Below are 15,438 nucleotides of genomic sequence, written 5' to 3' on the forward strand. Positions count from 1 at the left end.
GCAAGGGCTGAAACAAGTAAGAGAAAGCACAGGGAGAAGGCAGCTCGGCTTTATCAGACGCCAGCAGGTGCCAGGCCCTGCGACAACCATGTAATCTCATTTCTTGTTCCTGCTTGTTTGTTTCACTTTGCCTGGTCCTTTTGGCCTGCATTGTGTTAAGTAATAAACCCGATGCCTACAAGAATCAACTTTCATACCTGGATGGTGTTTTTATGCCCAATCAAGAACTTCGTATCTTTGAGGATGGCAAGTTGGAGATGAAAGATTTTTAATTTATCTGATTGACAGGAATATCACTCTAGAAAATGAATTATTTCCACATGGCATGGTTGGCATTGCTTTTAGAGGCTCTTTTCAGCTTCTTGTTACTCTAAAATACTAGTTCAGGATCATGATAGCAGTCTAGAGAGAGAATGGTCAGTTATTATCGTTTATTTCAGGGTCATGGCCAGTGTTTCATCCTTTCATATTTAAGTTCATGGCATGTGTGAGTGTCTATGGCAGACGGAGGAGTCGGGAAAGGAGAATAGCATTACACACCTACTGTGTGCTATGCCTCAGGTGATGCATGTGACAGGAATACATTAAGCATGTTGAATGTGCCAGGCCCTGTGCAAAGTCTTGGGGATCTTTCTGAAAGAGGAATAAGAATCTAGCTCTCCCCTGAGAGTTCAGTCCAGAGGGAAACGACCTGTAAATAATAATTGCAGTACTCTACAATATATTTAAGGTCCATACAATCTAGAGGTAGGACAGAGCAGAGAGAGAATGCCACTCGAGGAAGATAAAGGAAGGTTGCTCACAGAGGGGACGTCTAAATAGTTTTGAAATCTGAATATGGTGTTACCGGGGTTTTTAGGAAGGGAATAAAGTGAGAAACAGCATGACATGTTCAGGCAACTGGAATATTTCAGTATTGCAGGAGCATGAAGGCATGTGGAGAAGAACTGTGAGATGATACAGGGAGAGTGGGGCTGGGCTTGATATGGGACAGAAACTAAGAGGAGTGATTGTAAGGGTGCAGGAACCCAAGGGCAGGAATGCAGTGGGACCTCGAGTGGGCTTGGAGGCAGGAAGCAGGAGCCTGTCGTGGTGGTGTCTCTCTCCTCTCTGGGTTTCCATGCGTACACCACACTGGACCACTCCCTCTCCACCTCTTTTCCTTGCTTCTGTTCTTCCTCCTCCTCTCTAAGAGTAGATGGTAACAGTTCCGCCCCGTCCACTGCTCTCTACTCACCCTCCCTTGCTGATCTCACCCAGTCCCCTGGATTCAGATGACTTCCCATCTCTGTGTCACTGGTGATTATTCTCTTACTGCCCATAGCCATCAACACCTCCCTTCCCTGCAGGAATCATAAATACTCAGCCAAAACAAAACTGAAAATTTTCCTCTGTATTTCTCCCTAACCCAACTTTCCTATTTTCCTACTCCTGTTAATAGCATCTTCCAAATCTCAAGGCTTAAAAGTCACAGAATTTTTTTTTAACCACACTACCCCTTATCCAGGCCATATGCAAAGTTTCTTCATAATTTCTCTCACATTGGTCTCTTCTTAGTTCAGACTCCTAGTCAGTCCCCCACCAATTCCTCCCCATTCAATCTCTAGCATATCTTATGAATCTTTTCTGTCCTTATGAAACTTTAGTTCAGATCCTCATCACCTCTTTACTTGGATTACTATAGTAAGCTCCTAACAACTCCCCCCATTTCCAATTCCTCCTGTCCCTTCGAAGTGCCACTGCTAGATTGACTTTCTGAAATGTAATCTGATCATCCTACTCCCCAGCACAAACCTGCCAATGGCTGGATCCTCACTGGCTCCCCATTCATTACAGGTTTCCAGGCCCAGCACCTAAGATTCCATATTCTGCCCTTACCTACCTTTCCAGTTTTATTTCTCTGGAATATAACCTGACACTCTTTGTTAAACAGTATGTTAAATGGAAGATTTGGCTTCAACACCAAAGTTACAGCATGGAGAATTAAAAAAAAATCTCTTGGCATAGAGTCAGAAAGTAGAACGGTGGTTGCCAGAGGTTGGGGGAAGGGGGAACGGGGAGTTATTGTTTAATAGGTAGAGTTTCAGTTGGGGAAGATGAAAAAGTTCTTGAGATTGGTGGTGGTGATGGCTGCACAACAACGAAAATGTACTTAATGCCACTGAACTATACACTTAAAAATGGTTAAAATGATAAATTTTATGGTGTGTATTTTTACAACACACACACACACACACACACACAGACACACACAAACCCTTGGACCTCTTGGCCAAATTGAGACAGTATAAAAGTGAGAAGTTGTTGAAGATTTGGGTGAGGGGATTTTGGAGAGAACTTTGGTGTGATTCCCCCGCTGCATGGTCGTGGAGATGGGGGAAGGGGAGCCAGCCTCTCACCCTAAAACGAGAGAGCACAGCTTAAGGGATACCATCTGGGAAGTTTGTCATGTGTTTTCCTCCATTGGGGAGCCTAGTGCACTGGTCCTGACATCTGCCTAGGAAGTCTAGAGGGTGAGAAATGGGCTGGCATGCTGCTTTGGTGACTGAGTGAAACAGATGCTGTGCTGCATTGGGCCTGAACTCGCCCTTTTTTTGTCTGATCAAACAAAGAGGCAACTGTTTCCTGTGGCCTCCACATAGACCAAATTCCCACAAGAGGGCTGGCATGGGTGTTGTCTTAAGTGCTCTCCAGTGGGGCTGCCTGGACATTGGTGGTACCTCAACACAAAGGGAGATGGAAGCAGACAGGTGGTTTCCCAGGGGTAGTGGAAGAAATAGGTGACACCAGGCTAGAAGGAGTTCAGGTAAAGGGAAGTGCAGGAGAGAGAGCACCTTGAAGTTAAAGGTCTCTGAAGACTCCATGTGTGAATCCCCTTAGAGAACCATCTGCTGGCCTAAAGAGGGTAAAACCATTCTAGAAGAGGACGGTGAAATAAGACCTTTCCTCCCTCCTCTCCTCCTCCTCCAGCTCTGTAGGGTCTGAAAGGGGAGTGATGGGGAGAAGGCAACAAGAAAGAGAGGAGGAGCCGCTGACCACACACACCACCTCTCCCCATGACAGAAACTGGCAGACTCAGCCAGGGAGGGGCAAGGTCACCTTCATAGGAAGGTTGAACTGTGGATTAACACATGGGACTGGGCCTTCTGGGTTCTGAATCAAGACCGTTGTGCCATTTAAAGGGATTGTAAGGCTTTGTATTATCTAATAATTAACAGGTTATGGGCTTGCCTGAGTCTTCACCCAGGGACAAGGGAAGAACTCTTCCTACCAGGCAGGTTTAAAGAGACAATGGAAGACAAAAATAGAGTTGCTTTTATGTTGACACCTTGTGAGTCTTGCTTGTTCAAGGTACCAGTCCCGCCTCTCTATGGGCCCTCCAGCCAAACCAGACAAGTTGACTTTCCTGAACACCCCGGAAGAGTACAATTCCACCATTGTGCTTTGCTTCACAGTCTTCTTTGGCTCTTTTTCCCACACTGTGTTTTAATCTTACCTCTTTTATTAGAGGGCTGTTTATACTTGTCTGAGCATTCATTTAGATTTAAACTGCTTGAGGGCAAGAACCATGTCTTACTTACCTCTGTATCTTACAGATCATCATAGTACTTAGTACACAGGAGACATTAAAAAAAGATTGTAGAATGACCAAGTGACTGATGAATGCAGTGATACTGTTTGATAGCTAATATGTATTATGTTTTTGAAGGTAGAAAAGAGTGTATTATAGCATTCTTATTGCCTCTTCCCCTTCTATTGCCAAACAGAATTTGAGTAGGGCTTATCTGATTCACAAACCCACTATTCCAATGGTACCAGACATTGGAAATATCATTTTTTATGGGCGTGGATAATTTTTTTTCATTTTTTAAAAATTTAGGTAAATGATAAAATATCCATATTTATCATAGAAAAGTTACAAAATACAAATAAGCATTGCAATAAACAGTCACCTACAACCCATTTCCCAGGCATTACCTACTGTTAACACTTCTCCCTCATCTTTTTCCATGTGCCGGTTTCTTTCGGAGGAGGAGGAGGAAGATGATGGTAAAGAGTAAAATCCTGGATATATAGACATGTCCCTGGGTGTGGAAGTCAAAGCTAAGAGTGAGTGAGATGACTAATTCAGCCGTTGTTGTTAGGATGCCCCAGGCAAAAGGGAGGAGCTGGCTTGAGGACCAAGTGGAATCTGCAGCAGAAACCCTGTTCCCAAGTCAGCCTGCCTCCTGCATCCTCGGCCAGACTGTCCGGGCGCCCGGCTGAGGTGGTGATTAATACGTGAGAGAGCCTAAGCAAGAACTTCAGAGGGGCATTTTCTTTCTTCTTTGCCTTGGGTGCTGATTAAATTTGGGGGAAGGAGGTTGAAAACTAGAGTGTGGCAAAAACTTTACAGCAGTGTCTTTTGGTTGGGATGATTTTGCCCTCGGAGGACACTGGCAGTGTCTGGAGTTATTTGTGGTTGTCACAACTAGGGCGTTGGTGCGACTGGTATCTAGTGGCTAGAGACCAGGGGTGTTGCTAAACATCCTACAGTGCACAGCACAGCCTCCCACAACAAAGAAGTACCTGGCCCCAAATGTCAATAGTGCTGAGGCTGAGAAACCCTGCTTTAAAAAAAAAGGGGGGAAGAAAACACTTGGCAGTAAGGCTCTTGTGAGGAACAGCAAGGACTATACAAATATTTATTGTATTATGTCTCGCTTGCCCGTTGAGATGTCAGTTAGAAACTCTTCTCTGTGATCTGGAGTCGATCAGGTAGGTGAAGAGTGCTGAAGGTTTTTATCAGTGATCAGTGTTTTGTGCATTTCTGAAAGGTCAAGAGTTGTCATAAGAAAGGGCAGAAAGCACTTCTTGGAAGTCATACTTGAAATTATCCCAAGTAGCTTTTTAAAACTGATTTCATTAAATTCGGTGATACAAATAACCAGGTGGCTTTTAATCCAGGGGCAAAGCTGGGGAAAGGGGTTGGGGGGAGATATGTGATGGAGTTTCTTTCTAGCTTTGCTCTTTATATTGTTGAGATTTTTTTTTTCCACTAAATGAATCCCTTTCTAGTGTTTCTTCATGTTTGCTTTCAGGCGTTAGGGTGACTTGCAGGGTTCAGAGACATCATTATGTACCTGTGACACTGACCCCACTGTTCATTTTCCAAATATTAAGGACTTAGAGGAGACACAAAAAGGGAAATGTGTATTGTCCCTGCACCTCTGGGTGATCTGACTGGAGGTCAGGATGGCTCTCAGGTCACCAAGTCCCTAAGCGGGGGAGGGGGGTGGTCAGTACTCAAGAAAGAATCAGATGGACTGGAAATAAAGGCAAAGAAGCTAAGCTTGTAACTTGGAAAGCTTTATAGTCTTTTCTTTTTTTTTTTTTTTAGCATGATTCAGTCAATGAACTTGGTTTTTTTTGAGCTTCACAGACATGCAGAGAAAAAACAGCTTGGCAGGAATAGAGGAAGGGGGAGGGGATCTAAATTAAATATAACAGTTGCCTGCAGTTTAGTTGCTGTCAAAAAACAAGTCATTTTCCCTGAGAAGCATGTGTAATATGTCAGGGAGAAAAAAGAACAATGAGCACACTTCTTACATAAGATCCTATTGATAGCACCATATTAATTTTAATCATTTAATTTAAAAGCTCCTCTGTCTTCTTTACTACAAATCAATAAACTGTACATGTACTTGACTTTCACCTGTTTCACACTTTGCAAGGAAAGCGTGGTTTTCTCTGACCACCCAGCTCACAGCAATGAGATTTCCCCTTTCACATGTCCTGGCTGTCCCACGGATCAGCACCTGCTTTATATTGTTTCTTCTTGTTATATCTATCCATCCATCCATCCATCCATCACAAATTACCACAAACTTGGTAGCTTAAGACAGTAGAAATTTATTCCTTCACGGCCTGAGAGCCAGAAGTCTGAAATGCGAAGGCTCTAGGAGAGAATCTTTCCTTCCCTCTTCTAGTTTCCGGTGGCTCCAGGCAATCCTTGGCTTGTGGCTGCATAACTCCAGTCTCTGTCTTAGTCTGTTTGGGCTGCTATAACAGGACACCATAGACTGGGTGGCTTATAAATAACGGAAATTTATTTTATAGTTCTGGACGCTAGGAAGTCCAAGACCAAGGAGTCTGAATGTTCAGTGTCTGGTGAGGACCCTCTTCCTGATTCACAGACAGGCATCTTTTTCTCTATGTACTCACCCAGCGGAGAGGCAAGGGAGCTCTCTGGGGTCTTCCTTATAAAGGCACTAATCTTGTTCATGAGGGCTCCACCCTCATGACATAATCACCTCCCAAAAGCCCGACATCCAAATACCGTCACATTGGGGATTAGGTTTCAAGATACTAATTTTGGAGGGGGACACAAACATTCAGTCTATAGCACTGTTTCTGTCTTCACATGGCCTTTTCCACTGTGTCTGTGTCTTGTTCTCTTCTGTCTATTATAAGGACACTTGTCATTGGATTTAGGGCCTACCTGGATAATCCAGGATGATCTCATCTTGAGATCCTTAACTTAAGCACATCTGCAAATACCTTTTTTCCAAATAAGGTCACATTCATAGCTTCCTTGGGTTAGGACACAGACATATCTTTTGGGGGGCCACCATTCAACCCACTACTCTATCTATAATCTGTCTGTCTGTCATCTGTCTATCCATCATCCATGTCTGTCTGTCTATCTATCTATCTAAGTTCTTTTTGTTTTTTTGTTTTCCAGAATGCTGAGTACACAGTAGTTACTAATGAATGCTTATTGATTTGAAAGTGTGGCCTTATTTTAAAATGACCCAAATTAATAGCTATGCTAATTGCCCCACCTTGTTACAAAGATGTTCTATCATTAGCTCTCAGGAGCACATAGACATAAAGACACTCCAACCTTGCAAAGTGAATGCATCTTTCAGACTAAAGACCAAACATCTAATAGGCACACCTAAAACAAGAACAGTCAGTAAATTGAACCGTTATTATAACCTGCAGGATTGCTGTTTTTCTAAGTGTTAATCCTTGGACTGCAATTAACTTCCTAGGTGGTCTTGAGGATTACTAGTTCCTAGCAAGGTGTAAGTATCTCAGTTGAAGCAACCTTATTTATCTTTTATTAATTTAGGTGCCCTAGAAGAGAAAGAAAAAAATCCATTAGAGCTTTAAAAATAGAGGGAGAAAATCATAATATTACTGTGGTTGCTCATAGTTGATTCACTGAAATTGAATAAGTTATGAAACAAGGACAGATGTTTACCGTGTTCTCCATAAGTTCTGGAAGCAACAGGGCAGAGAGGAAGGGTGCCTGGGAGTGGTCAGGAGACCGTGGTCAAGAAACCCGAGTTCTAGATCTGGAGATCTCGGCCTGTTTCTCTTGCCATTCATGTGGCCTTGGACAAGTCACTTAATTTCTCTAGGCTTCAGTTTCCTACCCTCTCAGGAAACCAGGTGGGTTAAACAAGGAGTTTTTCAAACCGTGCTGCAGTGTGCCATGGCACCCTCTTCTAAACTGCTCCCTGACGCAATCCTTGTAGTTCTCTCTGTGATTAGAAACCAGGTTTGGTTCAGAATTAAGAGACTCTGGTGTTTTTGTTTCCCTTCATTGACCTGCTTGCAGCGGAAAGCTACAAGGAAGCTCAGACGGTGAAGATTAAAGAGGAACCCATGGAGGTTGACATCCAGGACTCGCATGTCTCCATATCACCCAGCCGGAATGTTGGCTATAGCACTTTAATGGGGCGAGAGAAAACCGAACCCTTACAGAAGATGCCAGAGGGCAGAGTGCCCCCGGAGAGGAACCTCTTCAGTCAGGATATCTCTGTGAAGATGGCTTCCGAGCTTCTCTTTCAACTGTCGGGTACGTGTATGTGCAGAAAAATGTCAATAATTGGGAATAATTGGAAGGAAAGCCACTCTAACAAAGTATAAAACACCCACATTATAGGATTTTTTAGACAGAAATCAATTTTGTCACTTTAACATGCAGACTGCTACTCAAACCAACGGTTAGTAAAATGTTGCCAAGTAGAACTCCTGCCAAACTTTCTTTAATAAATAGTTAAGAATCATTTGAAATTAGAACTCTATTCAATTCTGTGCAAATGATCCCTGTTGACTGGGCTAAACATCTCACCTCTAATTTTGTTTAGGCAGTTGATCTGATTAACAGCCTTTTTTTTTTTTCTAATGTGCAAAAGATAAACTTCAGTTTACTCCAACAATGACTGAATTACCGTGAATTCCAAATCAGTGTGGTCTGAATTAATGAGATTTTACTGTATCTTGCCAAAAAAAAAAAAAAAAAATCAAGGAAAGGGGAAAGCAAAAGACGAAACTATGAGGATTCTTTCCAGCTATAACCTAGTAGAATATTTTCTGTAAACCACCTGTTTCTGCTTCAAATACTAGGAATTCAGAAGTGCAGTCGTTACCAGCTCAGCTAAGTGCCTTGATAGAATAGTTGAGGGTCTTAGTACCTAAGTTGTTCCCTTTGTTAATTCTTTCAAGATGTGTACTCTTTGTCCTTAACAAATTTAATATGCTGTGATTGTTTGAACATGATTGAGATTGGTGATACACACATCTAAGATTCAGATTTATGTAGAAATACAGACACCTTGTCCATAATTAAGCATTGGCCTACGTACTGAAGTTCATGCATCAGTCAAATTTGTTACTAATATTTGATCAGCTCAACTCTGTTTTATTATGGATAACAGATTTAAAACACCCATTAAATGCCTCATTATTTAAGTATTCACTTGCCTCCCCTAAGAAAAATACCAGGAAAGAGAAGAGAAGCTGGACCCTGTGTCCGTCATGACGGTTCACCTTGTGGTTGGTGTGGTGACCCACCCCATGGCTGTGAGGCTAGCAGTTAATGCTGAAAATGGCGGCCTCCAGTTTCTCCAACAAGGGCTGTGTTTGTGCAGAGCTCTGCCATGGTGGTCATAGTTAATTCAGTAAACTTGATATGACACATAGATCTTTGCAAGCTCCAAAACATGCAAGATGCTTTTTTTTTTTTTACAGGCTGAAAGCATACCTAAAAACAATATAACTTGGAAAATGGTTGAGCGGTTAAAATTTGCACAAGGGAGGCCCTTGTGGTTCTTTTCAGAAAGTCTGTCTCTCACAGTACATTATCACGGTCTACTATCAGCTAAAAACTTTGTGTCTGAGAGTTCTCACCCTGGCGCTCTCACGGACTGCCTGGGTGACCTCAGGCAAGTCATTTAGCCCCAATTTCCTGCTCTCTGAAAGGACACTGCCTGTGAATCCAAATTCGTCCTCATTTCTCTGTTGAGTGGACAGAAAGAAATTGTCCACGCAAAGATGCATGCAGCAGCTTCAGACAAGTGTTACAAAGTGTGAGACAGATGTTGTAAATCTTTGTTTAAATTTTTCCCCAAATCCGTAAGATTAGGAGTTTTTACTTGCTCTGCCGTTGAAATCTGAAACCCGTGTAGAGTTGGCCAGGTTTTCTCTAGATGCTTAAAAGAAGCCATTGAGAGCTCTGACAGTCAGGGCAGAATCCTCACATTTGAACTGGATTGGGAAGGCCAGAGTTCAACTTTTGTGTTCTTGAAAGCTAATTAAATAATTTCTGACAGCTGGTAGATACAGACCTCAAGACAGAGTAAGGGAGAGTTTACCTCTTCTCGTCTAATGATATTTTTTTGTCCCTAGTGACATCTATCAGAATAAGTGCTCAACTGCTGCAGCACCCAGGGGTCTTATGGTTGTTTTTATATCGCCTCTCACAAAGGGGCCTGAGAATACAAAATGCTCAAAGGTTGTCATCAAAGTCAGAAGCGGAACGGTTGCAACAACTGCAGTTTTGGTGCTGAATCAGAGGAAAGCAGAAACTTTCAGCTGGGGAAAGATAGAGTGGAAATAACTGTCTTTGTGCACATATCTGTGTGTGGTGTGTACATGTACCTACTCGGGCCCGATTAAAATCAGACAACACACTTGAAATTTTTTAGCAACTGCTTCCCTTTGATTGGTTTTTAATAAAATATTTTTGTGGGTGCCATCTGCATGCTTTTGATGATTGTCTTTAGCAGTAAGACAGGGAGGGTTTGGATGTTTAAAAAAGAAACCAAAAGAAAACCACAAAAAAGAAAGAGAAATGTTGAGGATGTTTCTGCTTAAGCCTTAAAGATGCAAGTTGAGTGAGAATGACCTAAGAGTCTGTGTTTCATTCTTCTCCTTCCAGAAAAAGTGAGCAAAGAGAACAGTCACACAAAAGAAAACACTCTCCGGACGACCACCAGGTAGGCAGGCCCCTTCATGTGGGTTCCCTTCACAACACCCCCTGTGTGGCCCATCAGGTCTGCATCACGTGTGGAACATTGTTCCCCAAACCATTTTCTCCCGCTGGATTCCCAGGAGTCATGCCCTTTACCGCCATTTTGTATTAGAACTTCGGTTGGTGGAAACAATGCAGAAAGCAGGGACACCAAGGGGGAGACCATTAATATTTATGAAACTTCTAATAGGTGTCACTTTGCTGGGGAGTTTTCCGTGTGTTATTGTTTTGTGTTCCTTACAGTAATTTCATGAAGCAGATATTATTATCCTCTTTGCAGAAGTTTCTTGACTTAGGAGTTTGCATGGGTGGCACAGCTGTCATTGGGAGCTGGGTCCGTATCTCAGGAAAGCCTCGCTCAGCCAGGAGACCCAGGTTCTTACGGCAGTTGGGCTCCCAAGTAGCTCGGCAGCTGTGGGCTGATAATGTGGCACCAAGGATATCCCAGATTTTCACCTCATAGCGTTGTTCGGAGGGCACACATTTAAAAAGAAGAAGAAAGGCAGTGCTTTAAAACATTGCAGCAAAACCGATATCACTAATAACTGTAAATAAGGAAGCTTCCCATTTGCCAAAGGCAGTTTGGGGAGGTCAGCCAGAGTGGGCTGCCCATCAGTCTGCCAGAAAGGACGAGGACCAGACAGTGCTGCTGCTCATCCCGGGCCTCTGAGGCCGCCCAGACCTGAGCTGCTGGAGACCGGCGCCACCAAGCACAGACCCCACTACTGTGGGGAGATGTGACCTCCCCCTTTGAAGGCTTTAAGTCAAGGATCTTTCCTCTCCGGAGCAAATTTAGATAGATTCTTCCTGATAGGAGCAGTTGATTGGTTTTGTGCTTTTAATTCTTGCAACAAAAGATAAATGATGTTTTTCTTTTTGATATGGTGTAAATTGACCTCGGAGCATCATCAGGCATGTGGACAGCGCTCATTTGAACCTTAATCTGAGTTGTTTTTTCTTCTTAATTCTATGAATGGGAATTTAAGAATATGACACATCAAACAGCAATTGAAACAGAGCCAACTTGCCCCACATAGAATTTATATAGTATTAAGGAAAGGAGGGGCCGGCCCGGTGGCCTAGCGATTAAGTGCTCACGCTCTGCTGCTGGCAGCCCAGGTTCCATCCCAGGTGCACACCGATGCACCGCTTGTCAGGTCATGCTGTGGCGGCGTCCTATATAAAGTGGAGGAAGATAGGCACAGATGTTAGCCTAGGACCAGTCTTCCTCAGCAAAAAGTGGAGGATTGGCATGGAGGTTAGCTCAGGGCTGATCTTCCTCACAAAAAAAAAAAAGGAAAGGAACCTGCCTCTAATAGAACAGAAGAGTGATGTTAGCCTTGTCTCCATCTATAAGTGCACAGTTGGAAAATGAGTCTTGTGATCTGGTCCGTGCGTTGTATTGGGAAATGGGTCTGGTGGGTAGAAAGGCTATTTGTCTATCAAGTTGGATGCCCAAATAGGAGATATGAACTGCTACAGATTCCAGCCTTCCTTCTATGTGTAATCTTAAAACTATTTAGTATCTATGCTTGTGTCCACAGGTCTAAACACATGACATGGTCTGGATTGGTAGACATTGAAAGATGGCAGACTAAAAATAATAAATGTTAATTTTAATTGGCTTCCATAGGCTCCTCAAAGTGCACAGGTCAGGTGCCCTAGAAGCAGAGCCCGAGACGGGGATTCCTATGGAAGGGGCTTATGGAGGGAGTGCTCTCAGAGGAACCTGCAGGGAAGGGATGGGGCAGGAGAGGGAAAGAGAGGGAGCTGAGCAAGGATGTGGCTTTAGCTGGATTCTAGCTTCAGCTCTATTCCACAGAGAATTCTGGAGCATGAATTGCACCACAGAGTAAATCCTGCCTCGAGGCAGGGGGGCCGGCTCTTTGTCCCCTCTTATTATTCGCTAACTTCAGCAGGGGTGTGTAACCTCCCAGGCGAGGGGGCTACAATGGTGAGGGCGATTCTCACTCACTGTGAGCAGCCAACACTCCGAGCAACTTGGGGTGACCGCACTAGCGCTGTGAAGGGGATCTGGGCAGGCCTCCAGCAGCATCTCCTATGGAGGTTTTCTGCTGGTTCTTTAAGATCACGTGATAATATTTATATAACAGAAAGGTATGCTGTGAGACCATGTTATTTTATGCTTTTCAGGTGTTCTCTGGGAAGAGGTAAGAGGAGGTTTGAACTAGCCCCTAAGTGAAATGTGCCTCATAGCATAAATTGCCTTGGCTGGAGCTAGAGCATAATTATAGGCTAGAAGAGAAATTTTTTTAGCCATTTGGCAAAAATGAAGCAATCCTTAAATTCTCCTGTTGCTGGGAGATCATGAGTAAGAAGAAATCCAAATCAGATCTTTTGCCCAAAGTAAAAGAAGAGGTGCTTCCCGTGAGCCCCCCACAATGATACAGTGTTCAAAAATCAGTGTTAGAGGATTCTTGGTTTATTGTTCTTCCACAGAATCCTTGGTGTGTTTTTGTTTTTCCTTTGAGTAGGCAACTTGCTCCATTAGCCTATCCTCAAATAGGTCTCTCTTTTACCTTCTCGTCTCATTACTTGAGGTGGAAGAGAATCAAGCTGCTTTGTGCCAAGAAATCCTCTTTAACCTGAGTTAACTGATAGCCAGGATGGGAAGAAATGCCAACTGTCTCTCTTCTTTGTGGATTCCTATTTTATAAGGAACTCTTATTTTGTATGCACAAGGTGAGCTCATGGGTTATGTTTTAAGGTATGATTTGTTATCGTTTTCAAAAAGATTTCCATCAAGCCTCCAAATTTACATATCTCAAGATTTTTAAGTACTTACTGGGAGGTTTGGTTAGTTATCAGATTTCCCACGTTTGATTTCCTAGAAGAAGCTGACTGTCCAGAACGATGGCTCATGATTGGAATCAAGTTCAAAATCCTCCATGTTCAAGAGTTGCTAGGTACATTTAAGATAGTTTAATTCTAAAGGGCAGGTTTGGGATGCTGGCCTCAGCGCACTATTGACATCAGGCTCTTCCAAATGCCGGTGGATGCCTGAGCTCCTCCGCTCAGTGAGATCTCCTGCTCCTAGGGTCTGGACATGCAAGAGAACGAGGGGAGAGCAAGAGATGTGCAATACTAAAGAAAGAAGTTGATTCTCTCCCTGTCCTTTACAAACCCACAACTTGCCCCACAGTTGTTTATCATTATTGATCTTGACTCTCATTCCAACCATAAGAACCAAGGAAAAGTGTAGCAACCCAGGATGAAACGCTCTGTAGCTCACCATTCCAATATGTGCTTACCAATGAGATGTAGGGGTGCTGATTCCCATGCCTGGGCACCAAGAGAACAGGAAGCCCGTGGTTATGTGTACAGCTCACTCTCCATCCCATATGGGCTGAGGATTGCACCTCCCTCATTAAATCCTCCCTCCCTCACTGCTGACCATTGGCGGTTCTGCTGTTTGTTAATACCTCTATTATAAGATGGGCAGATACGGAGAGAGAAAATGATGGTAGACAGCATTCCTTGTTAGCAATTTTTAAAAAGAGGTTTAGGTGAAGCTAAAGGTTGAAAGTAATAACTAGCAAGTTTCTGGATCATTGGCTCTCTACCTTATTTTTAAAAAAGCTCTTACAATGGAAAATTTCGAACATAAAGTAGAGAATGTACGCATCACCCCATTTGAACAACTGTCGATTCATGACCCATGTGGTTTCATCTCTCCCCTGCTTTTATTCTCCTTCCCCCTAGATTATTTTGAATCAAATCCCACACATCATTTTAAGAACTAGTTTGAGAATGCCTTTTTTTTTTCACCCTGAGAACTTAGACTCAGCTGCTTAAATTACTATCATCTTCCCAAAAGTAAAGGAGAAAAACAATTCACCAAAGCGCACCATGGAGCCAGACAGAAAAATCAATCTACTTAGCACCTGGATGATTGGATCATGTGGTCCTGCTCACCAATGCCTTGACCTCACCCCTTCCTTCCACCCTTGTCTGTGCCCTCCTAGGGACACCTCCACTGAGTCAGCCCTTTAGCTGGAACTTCACTGTAAATGCTAAAACAGCAGTTCTAGACCTTAGTCTAGAAAATTCCATCTAAGGGTAAAGAAGGCTGTGTGTCTCCTTTGAGCTAGAGTGTGGACTGACTGTTCTTAATGCCATTCTACCTGACAAATGAGACGAGGAGACAGTCCAGCCAGACCCATGAGAACAGAAAGACTGGACACTTAAGAGACTAATAAAATCCTAATTTTTCTATTTCCTTTCCCAGCACAAGCCGAGGTTCTACAGGGAACAGATAACTAGCTAATATGATCATTTGTAGATGAAAATATATGAGGCATGTTATTATAACCAGATCCCAAAGTTTAATGGAATAAAAAGATGATCTACATCTTCTGATATGGACCATCACCCAGCCAGATGGTGGATAAGATCGAAATAGGAAAATGGAACCCTAGAGGACGAATCAGATAGCTCCTGGCAGGTGAATTGGACATGCTCGATGTCGTGTAACACCATGAACTTCAAACAACGGCTGCCAAGAACCTTCTCTTGGTTATTTGTTCTCTCTTTTCCCCATTAATAATTGAGTGTCCATGGGGATATAAGATTGCAGGCCTGTAAGAAAAACTTCTCACACCTGGCTTGCTTTATTCCAAAAGCAAGGAAGTGTTAATCGAATTCTCTTTTTCTCCATTACTAGACAAAAAACAGAAGTGGGAAAATCAGAGAAAGGTAGACTCATATCGTGCTGTGCCAACCAACATTTAATTTGCCCAATTTTCAGAATTTGAAATGCGGGCTGTTTTTCTGTGATTTAGATAATGGCTCTTACAGTGTTTACGAAAAGACACGTGTACTTGGAAGCATCCAAGATAAAATTTTTCTGTGTGATGGTTTGGATGTGTGTCCTTAAATATTTATGATTCAGTAATAGAAATTGCACAAATTTATAAAAGCATGATATGCTGCCTCAATTTGTGCAATTTCCCCTTTTCGTCTTTTGGAAGGCATAAGAGAATAATGCTCCATTACCTTAAAAAGTAAAAGATGATGTATAAAGAACACTGGATTAGACAGAAGCAATTAAGAAACAGGAAACAGAACAAATGAAATTGGTGATTTTTGAGGAGCTCTCCATATATTCTCTT

General features: G+C 42.9%; 1 protein-coding gene across 5 annotated transcripts in view; it reads left to right on the plus strand.

Moving 5' to 3' along the window:
- The window catches only part of ZNF827 (zinc finger protein 827), a 173,354-nt gene that overhangs the window by 80,220 nt on the left and 77,696 nt on the right, over window positions 1–15,438 (plus strand). For all 5 annotated transcript variants that reach the window (XR_015553812.1, XM_014780184.2, XM_014780186.2 and 2 more), the window contains exons 6-7: window positions 7,610–7,849; window positions 10,214–10,271. Coding sequence is in view for 4 of the 5 variants with exons in the window: in XM_014780184.2 (XP_014635670.1) it covers window positions 7,610–7,849; window positions 10,214–10,271 (298 nt within the window). In the remaining variant the exon portion in view is untranslated. The remainder of the gene's footprint in view (window positions 1–7,609; window positions 7,850–10,213; window positions 10,272–15,438) is intronic.

This window comes from Ceratotherium simum, chromosome 12 (genome assembly GCF_057802395.1).
Source record: "Ceratotherium simum simum isolate JZ-2026a chromosome 12, ASM5780239v1, whole genome shotgun sequence".
Classification (NCBI taxonomy): Eukaryota; Metazoa; Chordata; class Mammalia; order Perissodactyla; family Rhinocerotidae; genus Ceratotherium; species Ceratotherium simum.